At 53.8% G+C, this 22,822-nt stretch overlaps 1 protein-coding gene across 1 annotated transcript in view; it reads left to right on the plus strand.

The window, feature by feature from the left end:
- DSCAML1 (DS cell adhesion molecule like 1) overlaps window positions 1-22,393 on the plus strand; it is a 340,991-nt gene extending 318,598 nt beyond the window's left edge. The window contains exons 20-33 of the mRNA XM_028106023.2: window positions 1,337-1,476; window positions 7,215-7,368; window positions 10,456-10,573; window positions 10,933-11,096; window positions 11,309-11,407; window positions 12,088-12,276; window positions 12,704-12,991; window positions 14,560-14,715; window positions 17,552-17,582; window positions 17,711-17,829; window positions 18,115-18,267; window positions 18,898-19,092; window positions 19,585-19,896; window positions 21,437-22,393. Coding sequence (XP_027961824.1) covers window positions 1,337-1,476; window positions 7,215-7,368; window positions 10,456-10,573; window positions 10,933-11,096; window positions 11,309-11,407; window positions 12,088-12,276; window positions 12,704-12,991; window positions 14,560-14,715; window positions 17,552-17,582; window positions 17,711-17,829; window positions 18,115-18,267; window positions 18,898-19,092; window positions 19,585-19,896; window positions 21,437-21,912 — 2,594 coding nt within the window. The 3' untranslated portion in view covers window positions 21,913-22,393. The remainder of the gene's footprint in view (window positions 1-1,336; window positions 1,477-7,214; window positions 7,369-10,455; window positions 10,574-10,932; window positions 11,097-11,308; window positions 11,408-12,087; window positions 12,277-12,703; window positions 12,992-14,559; window positions 14,716-17,551; window positions 17,583-17,710; window positions 17,830-18,114; window positions 18,268-18,897; window positions 19,093-19,584; window positions 19,897-21,436) is intronic.
- The last annotated feature ends 429 nt before the right edge of the window (window positions 22,394-22,822 follow it).

Below are 22,822 nucleotides of genomic sequence, written 5' to 3' on the forward strand. Positions count from 1 at the left end.
AGAAGACCCAACTTACTAGTCAAATAAAACAGTTCCGAATTTATCGAACCTAGTAACATCACCTCAAGACTGCAACAATAGACAAACCCACAATCCTGGGAGAGATTTCAACATACCCCTCTCAGTTACAACCAAGAAAAAAAACTATGCAAGGACAGAAAAAAATCTGAACACCACAGTTAGCACACCTGTCCCAGCGGTCTCCCCATGACCCCCTGCACTCCACAGCTGCAGAGTGCTAGCAGGGGTGGGATGGCGGGGGCTGTATCCACGAGGGAGGGCTCGGGCCCCTGGATGGATGGTGATGATGGATCATTATTTTATGTAGCCTAGAATTGTTGACCACTTACTAGACTTAAAAAAAAAAAATTGTGATAGGTAGTAGAAGCTAAGAGTTGAGAGAGGGAATGCAAAAAAAAAAAAAAAAAATGATCACCGTCCCCATTTATTAAGTGTCTTCTGTATGTCAGGAGGTGCCAGGTGCTTTTATGTTAATTAGTGCTAACCGTCATTACAAACCTTTAATGGGGTTGTGATTACGATGTCCATCATATAGATGTGGAAACGGAGGCTCGGGAGGCAAAGTAAGTTGAACAGGATGCCATGACTGTCCTCAAAGGAACATAAAGCTCCCAGGGAGGAAGACAAGTACATGACAATACAAGGGAGAGATGCCAGGACCTGAAAACAGGAAGCTTCCCATCTCCCAAGCAGAGCCTGGGCGTCGCAGCTGGGCCAGGCAGGCCCAGAGAGATGGGGGCAGTGGGAGAGCAGAATCCATATGAATTGGGATCCCCTTAGCATGAATTTCCCAGCCAATTCTCAGGTAGACTTTCCCTCCTGAAAACAGAAGGGGCCTAGCCAGCAGCCGGTTGGCTGACCACCAGCTCCTGATGCTCAGGAGGAGGCCCGCTCTGTGAGTCTCTGGAGCCCCCAGCCTCAAGGAGCTCACAGGCCAAAGAGCAAAGTGACCAGTATATTTGCTTGGCCCACATATAAGCAATCAGTCGAGCATTGAGGCAGGAAGCACATTAAGGTTGTGGAAATCAAGGTGAATTCCCCATGGGCTCTGTTTCTCTCTGGAGTATCCTAAGTCCTTGGTTCTGACCAGTTTTGAAGCTGACCATTCCCAGTGCTTCCATCTCAGAGACTTTGTCACAAGCCCCAAATGATCACCTTTCTCCTCACCAGCTGGAACCTCCCCCTTTAAACCATAGCTCAAGGTTACCTCCTCCAGGAAGCTCTCCAAGATTGATCCACCTCTCTCCCCACGTTGCATTCTTTCCCAGAGGTGGAGCTCCTTTCTCTAAACTGACCTGGCCTTCTCCCTATTCAGTTCCAGGTCCCCCTGCTGGCATCAAAGCTGTCCCTTCATCCGCCAGCAGTGTGGTCGTGTCTTGGCTCCCCCCAACCAAGCCCAATGGGGTGATCCGCAAGTACACCATCTTCTGCTCCAGCCCTGGGTCTGGCCAGCCGGTAAGTAGGCCCAGGGTTGAATGAGGAGGGGGACAGGAGAAAGGGAAAAGTTCTCTAAAGATCAGTGGGCATCCAGGTCAAACCCGCGGGCTACTTATATCTGTGTTTCTACCTGAATTGATGGATAAGAATGGACACTGGTCACCCAAGAGTAGCCGAAGACCTACCCAGTGTCCATCTCGGGTCAGTCCTCTGTTCCAGGGGCTGCAAGGTTGTTGCAAGCCCTGGAGACTTCTTTGAGTCAGGGGTCACAACCAAGCAGATGTGAAAGGGAGACCAAGGCCTCGACTCTTCTGGTCTGGCTGACCAAGGAAGCTCCTAGTGGGCCCCAGAGCTGTTGACTGGGGCCTGCCTGGTCCATGGCCTCTGGACATGAACCACTCTCCAGCATGAATGGTCTGGGCTTGGACAGCTGCTGGAGCTCTGCCCTGAGTGGCCTCCTCGCATGGAGGCTGCTAGAGGGAGGAGAAAAGATGGCAGACAGCTGAGGGGAGGCAAGAGCATCTCTCTCTCTCTCTCTCTGGGCCAGAGCTGGGCCTCACTGTTGGAGAGAAGATCTGCCCAAACCTGGGAGTTCAGTGCAGGCGGCTGGCCCCTGCCCCTCCACTGGGTGCTCAGAGGGGCCCCACGGAGAGGGAAGAGAGGATGAGGGTGGGTGCAGTCTATGCGCCCGTGTCCCACAGTCTGCATCCTTCCCTCTGCCTTTCCTGATCTCCAGCCCCTCGGCCACCGAGTTCTGCTGGGTGACTACCCTGGAGCACACCTGTTCTAGCTACATGAGCAGGTGCACCTGTCCTCAGGGGGCTGTCCAGTCTAGTGGGGAGGTGGAAGGGTACACCCAGAGGGGGAGCTGGGAGCACTATCCCAGAGATGTGCTCAGGACATCTCAGGCGGGGAGCAGGAGCAGGAGGAGGCCAGCTTCCCTCTCCACAAGTAGCTTGTGATGGGCGGCAGCCCAAGCATCTGCAGATGAGCTCCTGGCAGCCGGGAACGCTGCCCTGAAATTGCTCGGTAACTGTGCCATGTCCTCCTCCACTTGGCTTTCCTGTGGTCTTTCTGAATTACCCTCTGAGCCCTAGGTGGCCGGGCACTGTGCCAGGGAGGACAGAGTTCTATTACCAGAGGGAAAGCCCAGAAATATCTTTTCAGGGACTCTGTGTCCTCCCCTCCATCCTCACAGACACTATGCAGAGAAGTGTGCATATCGTGAGCATAGAGCTCCGTGAATTTTCACAGCACCCGGGGCAAGCAGACCCAGAGCAGGGAACACATCATCACAACCCCCTCAGAGGACCTCCTCATGCCCCTTCCGGTCACCACCCTACCCGCCCCCCCCGGCCAGGATGACAACCATCCTGACTTCAGAGTAGTGTCGCCTCTTTTCACAGGTTATATAAGTGAAGTCGTACCGTTTATCTGGCTTCTTTTACTCAACGTTATTTTGAATTTGTGGATTTCATCCATACTGTTGTGCGTGGTTATAGATCATTCACTGTCACTTCTGTACGGGTTTCAGCCGCATGTGTATATAGAATTGTTTTATCCAGTTTGTTGCCCATGGATAGGCATTTGGGTAGATTGCAGCTTGGAGCTGTTACATACAGTGCTGCTGTGTGCGTCTTTGCACGTGTCTCCTGGTGCTCGCATGCACGCATGCTTGTTGGGCATGTACCCATGAGAGGAACCACCGAGCCGTGGGGTCTGCACGTGTCCAGTTGAGAATGTGCTGCCATCGTTGGGTGGCTGTGCCAGTTTTCCAATCAGCGTTTTAGCCATGCTGTCTGCCCCTTTCCCCTGTCCCCCGAACCTGCGCGCGTGCACACACACACATTCGTTCTAAGTTCCCCACCGTTCTGGACACCTGCTATGCCTTTTCACAGCTCACACCTCCGCCTAGGCTGACCCCTACTGTGGCATGCCCTTCATCCTCTGGCATACGCTGACTGCATCAGATGGCAACTAGCTATTCACTTCTCTGTCTCCTGCACTGGTCCATGGGGCCCCTCGAGGACAGGGGCAGCATCTTTTCATCTCTGGGTCCCCAGCTGCCCAACACTGTGCCTGAAACATCACTGTCACTAAATACATGTTTGATGAATGAATTACCAGCAGCCTGGCAATTGTAAAGCCTTAGACATTGGGCAAGCTTCCCTTGGTAAATTGATGGGAGAGGGTACTCATTCCCGAGCTTGGCTTTGTGCAGTCATCTCCTCCTCTGCCAATGAAGCCTTTCAAAGGAGCGCAGCCTCCTCATTAACTCAGGCTTTAGGAGCCCCCAGTCAGCTGGCTGGGGACCTCTCTCCCAGGCCCCAGAACAGAGTTCCTGGTGCCCAACCCCTGCTGGAGACCCCGGGCCCTCCCCACCTCTCTCCATGTCCTCTCTCCCAGGGAGACTCCCCATGCGACAGTGTCCCGCCAGGGGCCAGCCACTTTGTGGGGTAGGGACTGCCTCAGTGAGGGACCCAGGGAGCTCACCACCACATGCGACTGTGTGATACTATCACTTTGCGCAAATATATTCCAAATTCCAAACAACTGCACTACAAATTCACTTATGGAAGAACTCTAGGAGTGAGTGCTGGGGGGTGAGGACACATGCATGTATATGATGGTGCAAAACCGTGGATTTGAGTGTGAGGTCAGAGGCAATGCACATGAGTCTTAATGTGTGCATACGTACTCGAGTGTATGAACATGCACGTGTGGAATCCTCAGGCTAGAAGGAAACTGCATCTGGTGTAGGCTCCCAGGAGTGACGCCCTGGGGGCTGCCAGAGCTGCATTGAGTTCCTTCAGAAATTTTACCAAACATTGCCATACATTTGTTGTTTTTCTCAGATTATCAAAATATTGCCACTTTGTCGTCAGAAATTCCATAAAATATAAAGGAATAGAGAAGAAGGCAAAAATTACTTGTACTCATTCCCTAGAGATAAACACTGGCAAAGTTTTGGTATATAGCCTTCCAATCTTTGATCTGTACATATATTATGGGGGGGTTAATAAAATGAAAATGAAATTTCACATAATGTCATATAATCTGTGTTTTTCAAGTAATATATGTAGGCACTTCCCCACCCCATCAAATACTCTTTTCAAACATGATGGTGAATGCCCGTATGTATATAATCCATTTAACCAGTACCCTCATTCTATATTTAATCTATTTTCAAGTGTTCAACATTATAAATAATCCTTCATTGAACATTCCTCATAAAAGTCTTTATGCCCATGTTTTATTATTTTCTTAGGGTAAATTTCCATGGGAATTCCTGAGGCACAAAGAGTATGGGTGTTCTTAAGATATGCATACATGTTTGTAAATTACCCCTCAGAAAGTTGGAACCCAGTTATGCTTCCAGCAGCATTATAAGTACATTCTTGTTGCACATGCCCGTGCTAATCCAAGGTATTATACATGTTTCATTTTTGCCGGTTGGATTTGAATAAAGGTGTCCTATTTTAGGTATATTCCTTTGATTACCAATTAGGTTGATTATTGTTATATGTATATTGGCGGTTTTCTTTCTCATCTTTGGGTAATTGTCAATTCATGTCCTTCGATCATTTTTCATTTGGGTGGTTCGTGGTTTTTTCTTACAGATCTGTCAGTGCTCTTTACATAGAAGGAGAATAACCATTTTTTAATCATATTGGTTGCAGTTATTTGACAGTTCATTGCTTGCCTTTTGGTACTATTTTTGGTGTGCCATAGGTTTTGTTTTTATGGAATTCAAATTTATGAATCATTTCTATTTATGATTTTTGCCTTCATTTTTATGATTAGAAATGTCTTTCTTATCATATTTCTATTGTCATAGTTTTGCCTTTTTCTTTTTAACCTTTAATCCATGCAGACTTTATTTGGGAGTATGGTTATGTGTTTTTAAAAACGATTTCAGGAGATTCTTGGGGAGTCCAGGTTAAAGGGAAGACCTCAGGATCTGGATGTGATGCTAACACCTTCAGGGGGAAGCCAAGCCTTTCCTGCCCTGTGCAGACACAAACGTACACTCGGATACACACTGACGTACAAGCAGGTCCACTCAACTCTTCCCCTCGCCTGCACATACACACATCAATCCTCACAGACAAAAGAGCCAGGAGACGAACATGCCCCAGTTTACAAAGGACTCACCCACCCCTTGCCTCATTTGTGCCTCTCTGCCCACACAAGGTAGGCAGAGCTGTTTTGCTTTCTTAGTTCACAGGAAAGAAAGCTGAGGTCCCAGGATCCTTGAGAAAGAAAGGTATATGACCTATGGGACAGACAGTAAGAAGGGGCAAGTGGGTGTTGAAGCCACTATACCCGCCTACCTCATGCACCTATAGGAACTACAGATACACACAGTCTCCTGGGTGCTGCAGCCTGAAAAGACTTCCCAACGACCAGGGCTCAGGGTGATTCTGCACCTGTCTGCAGCAGGGACCTTCTGGGGTCAAGGCCAAGTCTCCATGTGGGAGGCAGGAGGAGGAGTTGGCCAGGGAGCTCTGTGTGTATTGAAGGGATGCCCGTGTCTCCTCCCTAACATTTGCCTACAGACAGCCTGGGGCCAGAAAGGATGTTTTCTCCTGTGAGAAGTCACTGGGCCCCTCAGCCCTCCCACGGGGCACAGAGAATGGCCCTCTGTAACCCTGTATCTGTCTGCAAGTCTGTCCCTCAGCATGTGCATGAATGCATCTCCATGTCCATGTGCATGTGAGTGTGTGCACGTGAGCATGTGTGTGCAAGATCCCATGACTGCAGAGATAACCAATTATTAGCTCCCTCTGGCCTCAGGGCCCCCCATCTGTTCCAGGGGTCTGCTCGCTTCCCTAGACTTCTGCCCTGATTTCAAAGAGGCCCTAGTGCTGTCCTCCTTTCCCTTCCCCGCGGCTGACCAAAAAATAAAATAAAATGAAAGTCCGCCCCATCCCGCCTGGACCAGGGAAGGGGCTGACAGGAGGTCTGCAAACTAGCGCTTATCAAAAGCTTCTTCTCAAATTCATTTCAATATCTGAGCCTCTGGTTTCCAAGGCAACATAATCTTTTCATCAAAGCAACTGGTAAAACCACTGGGATCCGATATTGTTTTGTTGGCAACTTGTCAAAACTGTCATTTGGTTAAAAAAAATTTTATAGATTTATATAACCTACAAATATATAGGGTGATCTATACCACTAATAATCGTTAATAAAGTGTTGCCCAGGGAAGCTTTCAGAGCTCCCTCTCTCACCCCTCCCTCCCCCGACGGCTTGCTCCCGCAGAATGAAGCGGTAATTAGACAACAGAGCTGGTACAGGCTGGGGAGACTGTCTACGACCCTAATAAGGCAAATGCGGTCATTTAGCTTCTTCCCAGAGACTCCCTTTCCTTGGGGTCTTCCTGGGACCCTCCTTCCTCCATTCTCCCTTCTCCTGACTCCCTCCATCACTCACCTGACACACTCACATTCCCTGGCCTGGAACCGCAATTGCCAGCGTCTGGATCAGTCAAAGAGGTAAACTGAGGCTGGCCCAGCAACACCCCAGAGCAGGCCCATGAGCCCCCAGAGCCAAGCCCAGTACAAAGTCTGCTCATTGTTGCTCCTAAACCAGAAAGGGCAAATGAGGCAGGATCTGACCTTCTCTTCCCATCCGCCCCCGACTCCCCGACTGGGCTACCCTCTCCTCTGAGCCCAGGTCCCGAGGAAGGCTGGGGTTGGAGGCTGGAGGCTCAGAAGCTGGGTTCTTAGCACTTCTTTGCCTCTGTCCGGCAGGCTCCCAGCGAGTATGAGACAAGTCCGGAGCAGCTCTTCTACCGGATCGCCCACCTGAACCGTGGGCAGCAGTACTTGCTGTGGGTGGCTGCCGTCACCTCTGCCGGCCGGGGCAACAGCAGCGAGAAGGTCACCATTGAGCCCGCAGGCAAGGGTGAGCAGCCCGGGCCCGAGCGGGAGAAGCCGCCAGAAGCCCCCTTCTAGAATGCTGGTTCTCCCCAAGGAGGGGCTGTCTCCCTCCACCCTCTCTGTGACCTGGCTGTGAGGAGCTGGCTGGCCACCTGCCTCCCTTCTGTATCCACCAAGACTGGGCCTCTGCTGCCCCCTGACTCCCAGAAAGCCTCACAACAGGCTCCAGGCAGCACAGTTACCCAGGGGCGGATGGCACGGAGCACCCCGGTCCCCCATTCCAAACTCTACTCCGAGGTTGAGCAAAGGGGCATTAGCCCCACTCCCAGCCCACAGCAGAGCCTTTGTCCCAAGGCTCAGCATCTCCAGAGAGGGTGGTGGCAGGGGACACTGCTTCCATGGAGCAGAGTGCCACAAAGGGATCCCCCCACCGCCCCATTTCAAAGGTTGGACACCTCTGGCAGAGGTGGTGCCCCTGACTGCTGATTCATTCGATCAACAGACATTCCCAGAGGCGCAGCTAGGAGGAGGCTCTGGGCTAGATGCTGCGCACGGGGTGAATAAGACCATGTGTGTTCTTAGGGAATGCCCCACCGAATCCCTGGCCTGCGCAGAGGGGTGCCACGGGGGCATATGCACCCGCACTTTACAGGGAATGACAGTGCTCAGGCCCCAACCCCACACCAAAGAGGCAGCCGTGCACAGCTCCTCGTCTGCTCTCTGCGCCAACCATGGGACCAACCACAGGGCATGGCAGCTCGCCGCCACCAGCCGGGAATTCCATGTCCTCTACCTTGACTCCCAGTCTCCACGGGAAGGTCCCCTTCTTCCCGGGCCTGCTTCCTCCCACAGCCACCTGACTCTTGAGCCCTGGGGCCCAAGGACCAGGCTGCCTCAGCCCAGCCACCTTCTTGGGGTGACAAGCTTCCTTTGCTGGGCACACAAGAGGCATCAGAGTCCACTAGCGCTCGATGGAGGGCCTGCAGTGGCTCCCCTGCCCTGCCCGTGTTACTCCGTTTTCCAGTTATGCACCGAGGCGGGGTCGGCACGGCCCTCAAACAGCATGGAGAGTGACGTGCGAGCTCTTCTGGCCCCAAGTCGGGCTCTTCCCGCCCCCTTCAGCATTTCTAACATCCCCAATCCCTCCTCCCCCAGGTGCCACCAACCCCTTCTCCTGGGTTCTTCCTTCAGGAGAGAAGGGGCCTAGAACCTACCACGCGCCCAGGGTGGCTGGCGCTGGCCCAGAGACAGTGTGGGAGGGCGTGGGTGTCCTGGCAGAAGGCTGGCCCCTTCCCCTGTGGGAGGTCCATAGGACACATCCCCAGAGGGCTTTGTACCTCCCGGAGCACGTCTCCACAGCTGCTTCTTCTGTCCTTACCATAGCCCGGGGCGGGGGCGGGGGGGGGGGAGCCCTGCTGTTCCCTCCCCGCCGACCCCGCTCACACGCACACACACACGCACACGCACGTGCATGCACACACACCCCAAGACACCAAGAGATTCAGGGAACTAACCCCAGACACATGGAGGGACCAGATGTGGAACTCTTGAGTGCTTGGTCACTTGGTTGACTGAACACCTGTAACTCAGCCCAGAGATCTGTGAGGTACCTGGCAGGGTCACCTTCCCAAAGTACCCTGGACATCTTTGCCTGCCTTGCTTTTCACGGTGCGGCTTGTGCACCCCGGTGCTCTGAGCGTGCTCCCATCACCCCTGGGGACGTTCCTTTCTCCACTGCGCCTGTCTGTAGCTGCCACCTCTCTGTCCATCTACGTTCCCGCTCCTGGCGACCTCAGTCACGGGGCGACTGACTCCCACGTCAGCATCTGCGGCCCAGCCACTTCTCTCATGCTCCAGAACATGTATATCCGACTGCTTGCTAGCTACCCCGTGTGGGTGACCTCAGGGTCAGTGTGAAGCTAAGTATCCCGGTGTCTCCTGCCTACCCCGCTCCTCCCCCTCCTCCCCTTCTTCCTTCCCCCATCCCCCGCTCCTCCTGTGTGCCTTGTCTCTGTGAGGGCACCACCACCCAGTCAGCATCATGCAGTCATCCTCACACCCCCTCTGTCTCCTCCTCAAAGCCAGTCAGACCCCAAGTCCTGGCGGTTCCTCCCTGAGCCCCTCACCGCCTCCCCACTGCCATACGTCACTTCCGGCCTGTTCTCTCGCCGCCATCTTGCTGCTGATCTGTGTGGGTCCTCCAGCAAACCATCCTCTGCCAGCTGCCAGGGCTTTATCCACAACTTTACTTTGAACATATCCCTACTTGTAAGCCTCCAGTGGCTCCTCGTGACCTCAAGGGGAAGTCCATCCTCCTTGTTCTGCCAACAGAGCCCTCCATGCTTCTGCTCTTGCTCACCACCTGTCCCCCTTCATTCACCCTGGGCTTTGGTCGCCCCAGAGCATTTGCAGACCCTCACACTTCCCATGTGTTTCAGGCCTCCAGGCCTCTATTCAGTGCTGTCACCGCTTCCCACTATGCCTTTCCTTCCCTGCGTAGTGAATTCCTTTTTAGCCTTCAAGATTCAGGGGCACCTAGGGGGCTCAGTCGGTTAAGCATCCGACCCCTGATTTCAGCTCAGGTCTTGATCTCAGGGTTGGTCGTGAGCTCAAGGCCTAAACTGTGCTCCATGCTGGGTGTGGAGCCTCCTTTAAAAAAAAAGATTCAAGTCAAAGCTTCTAATTCCAGAAGGCTCCCCGGCCATCACCTCCACCACCACTGAACCGGCAGAGTCATTCCTCCTTCTCTGTGCTCCCACAGTGACGTGTACCTACCCCTACCATACTATATTCACCTGTCATGATACTTTTTAAGTATCTGTCTCCCTTTTGGACCATGAGCAACTTGAGGACAGGGAACAGATCTTGTTCATTTTGTGAATCCTCAGAGCCTCCTCTGATACCTGTTCCATAACAAGTATTTGATCAATGTTTGTTGAATCTGTGACTCCCATCTGAAAGTGTCTGCACCCACCCCTGCCCCAAGTCCAAGGTGGAGATCAGGTAGGAGATGGGGGACTTGAATTGTAAATTTGGAGAGCCCCAGGAAAGGGGGGCCAGTACAGTGTTGACGGTAGAGGTGGGGTGGGCCCTCACGCTCTCTTCCCTGCAGCCCCAGCAAAGATCATCTCATTTGGAGGCACTGTGACAACCCCCTGGATGAAAGATGTCCGACTGCCTTGCAATTCGGTGGGAGATCCAGCCCCTGCTGTGAAGTGGACAAAGGACAGGTGTGCGTGGGACCCCAGACGGGTGGGGGACCGCCAAGATGGGTGTAGTAGAAGAGCCATGAAGAAAAGAATCAGGGGCCCCTCCCTTCCAGCTGATCAGAAGCCCTGCCAGGCACATGGCCCCTGCTCTCCTGTGCAGGCCTGGCCTCCCTGGCTCCCCAAGGATCTCCCTTCCCTGGGTGCTTGAAGAGGCCAGGGGGACTGACATCCCCCAGGAAGTGCTAAGTAAAACCCCAAGAGTCCCAGGCCCCCTAGCCAGCCTCCTTCTACTCCCAGCCCTGTTTGCCTGCAGTCCTGGGGGAGCCCCCAGGAGGAGGGGGTGTTTACCATAAACCCTCTCTGCCCCCCAACCCCTGCAGTGAAGACTCAGCCATCCCCGTGTCCATGGACGGGCACCGGCTCATCCATACCAACGGCACGCTGCTGCTGCGTGCTGTGAAGGCTGAGGACTCAGGCTACTACACCTGCACGGCCACCAACACTGGGGGCTTCGACACCATCATCGTCAACCTTCTGGTGCAAGGTAAGGCCCCGGGGGACAGACCCTTTGTGGAACAGAGGTGCCATGTGGATGAGGAGGCAGGAGGGATGGGGAGAATGAGCAGGAGCTGGGGAAGCACCAAGAGGGCGGGGAAGGCCAGGCCTGGGCCCTCAGCTGCAGCCGGGGGATAGCCCATGCTCCCATTTTTGGGTGTTAACCCTTTGTGGTGAGGGCTGGTGGCTTTCCCCTCACAGTTCCCCCGGACCAGCCCCGCCTCACTGTCTCTAAAACCTCCGCTTCGTCCATCACCCTGACCTGGATTCCAGGTGACAATGGGGGCAGCTCCATCCGAGGTGAGAGGGGTCTGGATGAGGAGGGGGAAAGAGGGGAAGAAATTCTGGACCCAGTAGCCGGGCAAGGGCCTTACCCACTCCCACCACCTGTCCCCATAGTGCCCCAGAAGTGATGAGTGAGGGGCAATTCGGGCCACAAGGAGGTTACCCAAGTGCCACAGACAGTTACCAGCCTCAGGATCTGGGTTTTAGAAGGCCCATCCCAGTTGCGGCTGGTGAGCTATGCAAACCTGAAGAAATCTGTTTGCTTCTCTCGGCCTCAGTTTCCAAATTTGTAACAGTAGACAAATGTACTAGATAGTGCTTCTCCATCATGAATATGCACATGAATCAGCAGGGGATCTTAAAGAAGGCAGATTCTGATTCCTGAGGTCTGCGGTGGGATCTGACAAGCTCCCAGGTGATGTAATCCTACTGTCAGGGACCACACTGGGAGTAGCAAGCTCTAAATACTGTCGCTTTTAAGCCTCAAGGCTCTGTTCTCTGCTCCCCTCTCCACCTTGGCTGCGAAAGAGAGAGCAGGAAAACTCCTTGCAGCTTTGTGTCCGATCTGCCTCTGCCCCACCCCCCATCACCAAAGGCCCCACTCTACCCCTGCGGGGAGCCCAGCCCCATGCCACCTGTTGGGGTGTCCCAGGCCCCGCCCTGCCCTCCCTGAGCCAGGCAAACCTCCCGGGCAGGCTTCGTGCTGCAGTACTCGGTAGACAACAGCGAGGAGTGGAAGGACGTGTTCATCAGCTCAGGCGAGCGGTCCTTCAAGCTGGACAGCCTCAAGTGTGGCACGTGGTACAAGGTGAAACTGGCAGCCAAGAACAGCGTGGGCTCCGGGCGCATCAGCGAGATCATCGAGGCCAAGACCCACGGGCGGGGTGAGGCCTGACGATGACCCAGTTCGGGGGAGATGGGCCCAGGATATGGGGATGGAAGGTGGCTGGGCTGGGGAAGGAGGGCGCAGGGGAGCAGAGACTGAAGGGAGAGCCTGGTTCCCATCACCACAGATAGCACGCTGACCAATCACAGTTGGAGAAACAGGCCCTACCTCCCTGGCCGGTAGCAGATGGTGGCAGCCCCTTTCTTCTTCCCATATCTCTTGCCCTGCTGAGGCCTTCTCTCCACGTCCTTCCCTCTTCTCCCTCCTCCTCTGTCCCCTGGGGCATCCCTACTCCCATCTGTGCCCCCCGCTGCTTCCCGGAGCCACCGCAGCCCGGGCTGGCCCAGGGGACTCCCTCCCCTCGCAGATGAATGAAGCTTCCTCTTCTCAGGCTCTAACCTCGCTCTCTCCCTGTGGCCCCCCAGAGCCCTCCTTCAGCAAAGACCAGCACCTGTTCACCCACATCAACTCCACGCATGCTCGGCTTAACCTGCAGGGCTGGAACAACGGGGGCTGCCCGATCACAGCCATCGTGCTGGAGTACCGGCCCAAGGGCACCTGGGCCTGGCAGGGGCTACGGGCCAACAGCTCCGGGGAGGTGTTTCTGACCGAGCTGCGCGAGGCCACGTGGTACGAGCTGCGTATGCGGGCTTGCAACAGCGCTGGCTGCGGCAACGAGACTGCCCAGTTCGCCACCCTGGACTATGACGGCAGTGAGTCGGAGAGGGCGGGAGAGGGCGGGAGAGGGTGGGAGGGGCGGCCTGGGGACCGCAGCGAGGTGTCCCCAGGGAAGCTGGCAGAGAGGCGGACGCATAAAGAGAGGACAGACAAATCGAAAAATAGACAGGACTACCGTGGAGGAAAAGGCTGGAGACAGGGAAGGAGCAAGCAAAGGGAGCCGCAGAGTGGTAGGGGGCAGGCAGATGGGCAGGTGCACCAGTGGCTGATACAGACTGATAGCCAAGCAAACCCATCGCACTAAGTTAGAGGGTCTTTTGAAGGTGCAGTCCTTGCTCTCGGCTGCTTCAGAGATACGGAGACTATAATGCAGAGCAATAGCTGAGGCCCCGCCCCCTGAGGCCCCGCCCCCTGAGGCCCCGCCCCTGAGGCCCCGCCCCCTGAGGCCCCTCTGCTAAAAGGGTGTGTTAGCCAGGCTGCGATAGCCTGGGCTACAGGAACAGATAAACACTGAATGCTGCAGGGCTTAACCCAATAAAGATTTGCTTCTTGCTCTCGTGACATCTTGTGAGGGTTGGCTGGCCACCATCTTTTAACTATGCCATCTTGAATGTGTAGCCTCCAAGGTCGCCAAGAAGAGAGAGAGAGAAAAGGCACCCCAGTCTTAACTGCCTGGGCCAGGAGGTGATGCTCATCACCCACTCTGTTGTCCAGAACTAGTTTCGTGGCTCTAATCTAATTGCCAGGAAGTCTGGGAGGGGTAGATGAACACACGGATATTTGGTGAGCACTCACTGGTGTCTGCCACACGGGGCACTTCATACACATGCACACACTCACATACACACATGCATGTGTGTGCACACACGCACGTGTGTGCACATACACTGAAGGCATACTGAAGGCTGAATTCATAGAGACCAGTTGTCACAAGGTAAAGTCAGTCTACCTATGTGTTAAGGAAACAGAATAAAAGTGGTATCAGATGGGGTTGGCCTCAAACAAGGAAGCCTTCATGAAGGAGAGGGCTCTTCTGCAAGGCTTTGAAACAGGCACACATCGGGCTTTGCTGAGGGCTATGTCAGCAGAACTTACTGCCTCCGTGCAGGCACCCAAGGTTAGCAGATCTCACCCATGGGTGAGGGAGCAGGGAGAAAATGCAGGGTGTGGAGTGGCTTTGTCCCCATCTGGGGATGAGACCCCTGGATGCCACTGCTCTGACTTCTTTCTGTGATTCTCACTACCCCTCCCACTTTACAAGCTGGATGGCGGAATCTAAGCTCATAGGTCCACCCTCTAGAAATGAACACTGAACTCCAACGGGCAGGAGACTATCTCTGAGAGACTTCAGGATAATTCTAAAATAGGCTCGCGAAGTCATCAGTATCATAATGCAGTGTAAAAACTGCACAACTCTTCATGGCTGTCCTGATGTGACCAGAATTTGGAGGAGTAGAGGGAGAGGGTTGGGGCTCTGTGCCAGGAAGTGGAAGTCAGAATGAGAGCAAGGGCAGCAAGAGAGGTTCAAAGGCTACCCCATCCAGGGGACTCTGCCCAGACCCTACTCATAAGGGACATCTGACTCCCTTCTTCACCCCATCAGGTACCATCCCTCCCATCAAGTCTGCTCAAGGGGAGGGGGATGATGTGAAGAAGCTGTTCACCATCGGCTGCCCGGTCATCCTGGCCACTCTGGGGGTGGCACTGCTCTTCATCGTTCGCAAGAAGAGGAAGGAGAAGCGGCTGAAGCGTCTCCGAGGTAGGCAAGTTTCCTGTGGGCTTCCCGGGAGGGAGTGTTGACCCTCAGCCACGTGGGCCACCTTTCATTGGCTCATGGGCACCATCTGGACAAGAGAAAGGGCCTGTGTCCCCCTGAAGGGAGAGCTGCTACTCCAGCCTTCTGAAACTTTAGCTCTTACTGCTTCTTCCTCTGTGCCCCCAAGACTTTGTGCCTGACCTAACCAGGGCTGAATTTTAGAGGTATACACTGGTAAAGCCATACTGGTTAAAATAGTTAAACATTTCCATGCTAGTTGATAAATAGATGTTGCTCCCTTCCACCCTGGATGCTCCTTCTCTCTCACACGGTCCCTGAGATTCTTCTAGAATCTGGCCCCTAAAGCATAGACCTACAAGTGGTCGCTAAGATCTTGCTCAGTTTTGACCGTGTGGCTTCTATGACATGTCAGATGTTAAATATTTTGAATATCATCCCTGTTGCAGTCTATGATACCATAGACTGGCATGAACGGGTCTGCTTTATCTTGATTTTCCCAGGGACTGGTACAGTGTCTGGCACCTAGTAGTTACTTAACAGATGTTCATTCACTCATGTGAAAACATTTACTGAATATCTGCTGTATATAGATACTGCCAGACATTGGAGATATAAAGATGAATGAAGAAGGAACAGTCCATAGTCTTATGGAACATAGTCTAGTCCTCATAGAATCCACAGTTTAATGTGAGAAGTCAGGGCACAATAGTAGCACAGAATAGGGAATTACTAACACTGCCTAGGGTGGTTAGGAGTTGGGTGGATAGGTGGATGGATGATTGGATGGGTGGTTGGATGATTAATGGTATGGTTGGATGGAAAGATGGATAGAAAGACAGATGGATGGACGGATGGATGGTTAAATGAAAGGTTTGATGGTTAGGTGGTTGGATGGATAGATAGATGAAGGAGTCGTGGATGGATGGACTGATGGTTGAATGGATTAACGGTTGGATCAATGGGTAGGTGGATGGATGCATGCATATTTGAATGGATGGATAATAGATGATTGTATGAATGGGTAGATGGGTGGATAGTTGAATGGATGCTTGGATGGGTGGATGGATGGATGGATGGATGGATGGATAATAAGATGGACATATGGTTGTATGGTTTTATGGACATATGGACAGGTGGTTGAATGAATGGTTGAATAGATGAATCAATAATTGGATGGATGGATGGATGGATGGATGGATGGATGGATGGATGGATAGTTGAATGAGTGGATGATGGATGAAAGACTGGGTGGGTGGGTGGAGAAATGAATAGATTGATAGGTAAATGGATCAATGATGGATGGATGGATGAGTGGGTGAGTCGATGGTTGGATACATACATGCAGCTAGATTCATTCTTTTTTTTAATTTTTTATTATTATGTTAATCACCATACATTACATTATTAGTTTTTGATGTAGTGTTCCATGGTTCATTGTTTGTGCATAACACCCAGTGCTCCATGCAGAACATGCCCTCTTTAATACCCATCACCAGGTTAACCCATCCCCCCACCCCCCTCCCCTCTAGAACCCTCAGTTTGTTTTTCAGAGTCTGTCATCTCTCGTGGTTCATCTCCCCCTCCGACTTACTCCCCTTCATTCTTCCCCTCCTGCTATCTTCTTCTTTTTTTTTTTCTTAACATATATTGAATTATTTGTTTCAGAAGTACAGATCTATGATCCAACAGTCTTGCACAATTTACAGCGCTCACCATAGCACATACCCTCCCCAATGTCTATCACCCAGCCACCCCATCCCTCTCACCCCCCACCACTCCAGCAACCCTCAGTTTGTTTCCTGAGATTAAGAATTCCTCCTATCAGTGAGGTCACATGATACATGTCTTTCTCTGACTGACTTATTTCGCTCAGCATAACACCCTCCAGTTCCATCCACGTCGTTGCAAATGGCAAGATCTCATTACTTTTGATGGCTGCATAATATTCCATTGTGTGTGTGTGTGTGTGTGTGTGTGTGTGTGTGTGTGTGTGTGTGTGTGTGTGTGTATACACACCACATCTTCTTTATCTGTTCATCTGCCGATGGACATCTTGGCTCTTTCCACAGTTTGGCTGTTGTGGACATTGCTGCTATAAACATCGGGGTGCACGTACCCCTTCGGATCCCTACATTTGTATCTTTGGGGTAAATACCCAGTGCAGCTAGATTCATTCTGACAGATCATTCTCATGATTCTCATTCTCATAAGAGGTCTAATGGATTATCTAGGTCCTTTGCTTCTCTCTCTCTCTCTCTCTCTCTTTGTCGTCCAAACCTGAGATCCTGGTCCTATTCAAGGCCCCTCTGGAGACAAAGCAGGGAACCCCCCCCAAATTCATCCGTGGACTTTTTGGGGACAGGTGCCCAAGAGGAAGAAATAAAGCATCTTGGTTGATAGTCATCTGGGGATGGCCACTGACCACCTCTACATCATCCTCCACTCTCCTTTCTTCCCAGCAGATAACTGAGGATAGACCCTCCACTGGTACCCATGCTCTGTTGTCTTGTTTAATTAGAGTCAATTCAGGAAACAGATGGAGCACTTTATATACCCTCTCCTCTGGGAAGGACCTTCCTATTAGATAAAAATCTGAGGAAAGGAAAACAGACCGGAGCCAAATCTTGCATCAGGAGCCGTCAGACCTTATCCTATGTTAGACTATTTTAGAGGTCCTTTCATTTCTCCCTCTTCTCCCCAAGAGACCAGCCCTGGTCCCAGTTTAGGGGGCTCTCCCACCTTGTTCCCCGTGCCTCTTCCAGTTTTCATCCCTCTCAGACTCCATTCTCACCCAGTCCCTCTCTCTACTGTTTTGCAGATGCAAAGAGTCTGGCAGAAATGTTGATAAGGTAGGTGCCACATCGCTGTTTCCTCCCCTACAGAGGACAGGCTTCTAAGACCCCACTGTCCTGCAAAACCCTCTCCCCCAGCCCCTTATGGCTGCTGAGTCACCCACCTCCGGCCCTTCTCCCCACAGCAAGAACAACCGAAGTTTTGACACCCCTGTGAAGGGGCCACCCCAGGGCCCAAGGCTACACATTGACATCCCCAGAGTTCAGCTACTCATCGAGGACAAGGAGGGCATCAAGCAGCTGGGTGAGTGACAGGGGCCACAAGCTCTCTGTCCCCGTCTTCCCCAGGCCACAGCCCACCAAGGGCAGCCACCAGCCCTCACAGCAGTGCCCAGGGTTCTAGCAGCGGCCCCATCCCCACTCGGCAACCTCAGAACTCACTGAAGCTTCTCTCGAGGGCTAAGTTTCCGCCTCTGTCTCACGGAAAGAATTATTCCGTCCTTCCCGCATCTCAACATTGGATAAAGACAAAAAGAAATTTGGGAAGCCCAAAGAGAAGGACTCGTACTCACTGTCCTTCTTCCCCCAGGAGATGACAAAGCCACCATTCCCGTGACGGACGCTGAGTTCAGCCAAGCTGTCAACCCACAGAGTTTTTGCACTGGTGTCTCCTTGCACCACCCAGCCCTCATCCAGAGCACGGGACCCCTCATCGACATGTCTGACATCCGGCCAGGCACCAGTATGCCTTATCCCCGGGGAGACAGACCTCCTCCCAAACAGGGTGACCTGGGCACAGCGTGGGGCACAGGTGGAAAAAGATTGGGCGGGAGTGGGGGGGGGGGGCTCAGAGCAGCATGGAAGAACAGAAAGAGCACTGGAGTTAGAGTCTCCAGACCTTGACTGAAGACTTTCTAGCTGTGACCTTGGGTATATTGCCAACTTTATTGCTCTGGGCATCCGCGTCCTTACCTAGACATTTTGAGAGAGGGTTGGGAGTTCTTGCTCTCCAAGGGCCTTCTGCCTCTAGCACTGTGACTCTGGACATAAGGATAGAACGCAAGGGCTGTAGGGAGTGAATGCACAGGAGGCAGCAGGAGAGGGGCTGATATTCCTCCCCAAGCTGAAGGGAAAGATGGGGTGGGTGGGGAGGACCGGGAGGCCCCCCGCTGCCCCCATGCCTCACCACGGGTGCTCTTCCCCTGCGGGGCCAGCTGTGCGGTCAGGAAAGGCAGGATGCGCAGCATCCTCCAGGAGCTTCTGCGGCTGCCTCTGCCCCCTCCCTCGCTCCCCACTGCCCTTCAGGTACGTGCCAGGAGCCCGAGGCTGAGTGCCCTCCGTGGAGGTGCCAGCTCTGGCTTTCTCCATGCAGACCCAGTGTCCAGGAAGAGTGTGAAGGCGGCCCACAGCACCCGGAACAGGTACTCGAGCCAGTGGACTCTGACCAAGTGCCAGGCCTCCACACCTGCCCGCACCCTCACCTCTGACTGGCGCACCGTGGGGTCCCAGCACGGGGTCACTGTCACGGAGAGTGACAGCTACAGTGCCAGCCTGTCCCAGGACACAGGTGAGCCCGAGGCCGGGCCTGTGTCCCGCTCTCTCTCCAGCAGCTCCCCCTCCCCCTGTCCCCAACCTCCACCCACCAGCTCATGGGGTCCAAGGCGCCGGTCAGTGTCACTTCCAGCTGGCCACTGGCTTACCGTGTGGCCAGCACAAACACACCTGACCTCGCTGAGCTCTGCTTAGTCAAGGATTTCCTTCTGTTCTCCCAAAAGATGTCCGAGAAAATGGTACACGTGATGTTCGTTGGAGAAAGAGCCCAGGGTTCCAGGGGGTGGGTACTTGTTTTCAAGAATGGAAGATGTTCTGCCCTTTGTTTGCCAAAGACGCTGCTTCTGCCCCCAAAGCCGCCTTCCCAGGGTGGGAGTGGGGTCTTCCAGGAGGACGGCCAGGCTCAAGGGCAGCTGAACGGCTCAGTCTGGCCTCATTTGTAAACGAGACCCCCTTCTCCCCACGACCCCCTCATTTCTTCTTCACTCCGCGCCTTCCGTCTCTCCAGACAAAGGACGGAACAGCATGGTGTCCACAGAGAGCGCCTCGTCCACCTACGAGGAGCTGGCCCGGGCCTATGAGCACGCCAAGCTGGAGGAGCAGCTGCAGCATGCCAAGTTCGAGATCACCGAGTGCTTCATCTCGGACAGCTCCTCCGACCAGATGACCACAGGCACCAACGAGAACGCCGACAGCATGACGTCCATGAGCACGCCCTCGGAGCCCGGCATCTGTCGCTTCACCGCCTCCCCGCCCAAGCCCCAGGATGCCGACCGAGGCAAGAACGTGGCTGTGCCCATCCCGCACCGGGCCAACAAGAGTGAGTGCCCGGCCCGCCTCCCCCCTGCCTCCCCCAGCATCCTCTGGCACCCCCAGCCCAGCAGGGCTCCTTGACAGTGTGGGCAATGCAGAGCAAGTACCTGGGAGAGTCCGGATTGGGGTCCGTATTCCTGGCTCAGCCTCTTAATACCTCCGTGGCCTTGGGAAGTCAGTTAGCCTCTCTGATCTTCATTTCCTCCAGTGGTAAGATGCAAATGACCACATGTATTCTGCACTGTCATAGCAGGCACCAGAAATGCTATAGGTACCTGGCACATAGCAGGTTCTCAGTACGTAGTGATCATTCCCTTTACTCTGAGGCTGTGCCAGTATGGGGAGACAGCCTTTCAGGGCTCTGCTGCCCAATGGCCACTGGTCCCAATGCCATTCAACATTGATCCACGGGGGCCAAACCTCATGGTGGGCAGTGACCTCGCCTGACTGGGAGCTGTCTGACGCCAGAGACCTGGCCAGAGCATATGCCCTTCAGGATTGGTGGGACAGCTGTAGATAAACACTGGAGGGCGTGGGGAGGGGGGTCCATCAGCAGACACTGGGACCACACCATACCATGTCAGACCATGCAGGGTCTGATCAGCCCACTACTGGCCTCGCGTAGTGGCCATGCTAATCAGGGCACTCGGGGTCATCTAGAGAAGAGCCGAGGGTAACAAAGTACAAGGACTTTGGAGATCAGCCGCCCTGAATGACGCCCCCGCCCCTTCTGCCTGGGTGAATTGGGGCAAATTACTTAATCTTTCTGAAGCTCAGTTTTCTCACTTGCCAACTGTGGGCCGGTATTAACCTATCCAGGGGGCTGTGGGGACTGAATGAGATCATGTAAAGAAAATTCCCGGCATGGCCAGCAGGTTAGAGGCACACGTGCAGGTGAGGACGCTCACAGAGCAGAGAGATCAGGACATGGACGTCCCGGGAGCCTGTCATATGGAGGCGGTTTAAGAAATCAGGAACGTTTCACCTGGAAAACAGGAGAGGGATGGGGAAAGGTAGCTGACTTCAGACATCTGGCAGGCTGCCGTGGGAAAGGCGGTGGGGGTGGCGGGAGCACATGCTGTGCGGGTGCTCAGAAGGCAGAATGGAGCTCCATGTGGGGAGTGACGAGCATTCCCTCCTCGGGGTAAGGAAAGTTGTTCTGATAGCCAGCGCTCCTAGGAAGTCAGTTTGCAGAATGGAGCTGTCCACGGGCTGAAGCTGAGCAGCCTGTATGGGCCATTCAGCGAGAAGCCATCGGTTTAGTGAGCAACTACTGTACGTGCCAGCCACCGTGTTGACGCACTTTCCTCGCTTTATCTCATTCACCGCTCCCAGTAATCCTGTTGGGAGATGTGATGGGCTGCCTTTCCCAGATAAGGAAACAGGCTCGGAGAGGTCAAGTAACTGATCCCTTCTGGATGCTTCGTTGCCGAGCTTGTGGAGGGGCTCCTAGGTCAGATCAGGGACAAGACTGGGGAGGAGGGGGTGGGTGAACAAGCGGGTGCCCAGAGGCCTCTGCCGCCAACGTTTTCTGCTTCTGATTCCAGGTGACTACTGTAACCTGCCCCTGTACGCCAAGTCGGAGGCCTTCTTCCGAAAGGCAGATGGCCGTGAGCCCTGTCCGGTGGTCCCACCCCGAGAGGCTTCCATCCGGAACCTGGCTCGAACCTACCACACCCAGGCTCGCCACCTGACCTTGGACCCTGCCAGCAAGCCCCTGGGCCTCCCGCACCCAGGGGCCCCTGCTGCCGCCTCCACAGCCACTTTACCTCAGAGGACTCTGGCCATGCCAGCACCCCCAGCCGGCACAGCCCCGCCAGCTCCCGGCCCCACCCCTGCCGAGCCCCCGGCTGCCCCCAGCGCTGCCCCTCCGGCCCCCAGCACCGAGCCTCCGCGGGCCGGGGGCCCACACACCAAAATGGGGGGCTCCAGGGACTCACTTCTCGAGATGAGCACATCGGGGGTAGGGAGGTCTCAGAAGCAGGGGGCAGGGGCCTACTCCAAATCCTATACCCTGGTGTAGGGGCACAGCGAGAAAAGCAGCCCTACGCTCGGACCTGTCTGCACCTCCAGCCCTCACACACCAACTTGGCTGTTTTCCTGCATTATTTATATTAAACTGACAAAAACCAACCAACAACAAAAAGAAAAGCCCCCGAGTTGTGAACGCTTGTACATAGAACTCTTTTGTACAAATGAAACTATTTTCTTCTCCATGAAGCCAGGGCACAAAGAATTTGACAGTACAAATCACCCCCCATCCCCCGACTGCACAAAATACGTGTGGAGAGCTATATATCTATATATTTCTCTCACCTTATTTTGAGACAGAGGCACAAAGACTCAGCAATTTTTCCCTCCGGCTCACTCACCCTCCCTTCAATCTAGGTGGTTTTGACAAAGACCGAAATCCCAACTCAGAGACACTGCATGCGATTTTACTGTTCCAAGAAAACCAGGAGTTGCTTCAATTTGCAGATGCTTATGTGTTAATACCTTTTTCTATGAAAAAAAACCCAGCGCCGTGTGCAATAAAGGTTATGTTTCTACGTGGTAGCTTTTTTCCCATCTGGCGAGGGCCAGTGGGGAGGGAGGGAGGAAGGAAAGGCCCCTACACCGGCCCGTCCATCTCTCGTGGAGAGACTTTGAGAAGTTCAGGCTTTAGCTCAGCAGGTTAAACTTTTTTAAAGACTTTCAATTAGCCAATGTGCATCCTTGAGCACCTGTTCTGTTCTCAGATCTGTGCCAGCACCTAAAGGGGGCCAGCTGTGTGAATTTGAGCAAGCTCCTGAACCCCTCTGGGCCAGTTTCATTATCTATAAAATTGAAGCAACCTCGCAGAGAGCTCTGGGGAGCCTGGTCTGGGGGCGAGGGAGGGCAGATGTCCACTGGCTTCTCTCCTCCAGGAGAACGAAGTGTGCCAGGGAAGCAAA

This window comes from Eumetopias jubatus, unplaced genomic scaffold (assembly GCF_037043125.1).
Source record: "Eumetopias jubatus isolate StellerSeaLion01/CBP00866 unplaced genomic scaffold, mEumJub1_p1.0 scaffold_13, whole genome shotgun sequence".
NCBI lineage: Eukaryota > Metazoa > Chordata > Mammalia > Carnivora > Otariidae > Eumetopias > Eumetopias jubatus.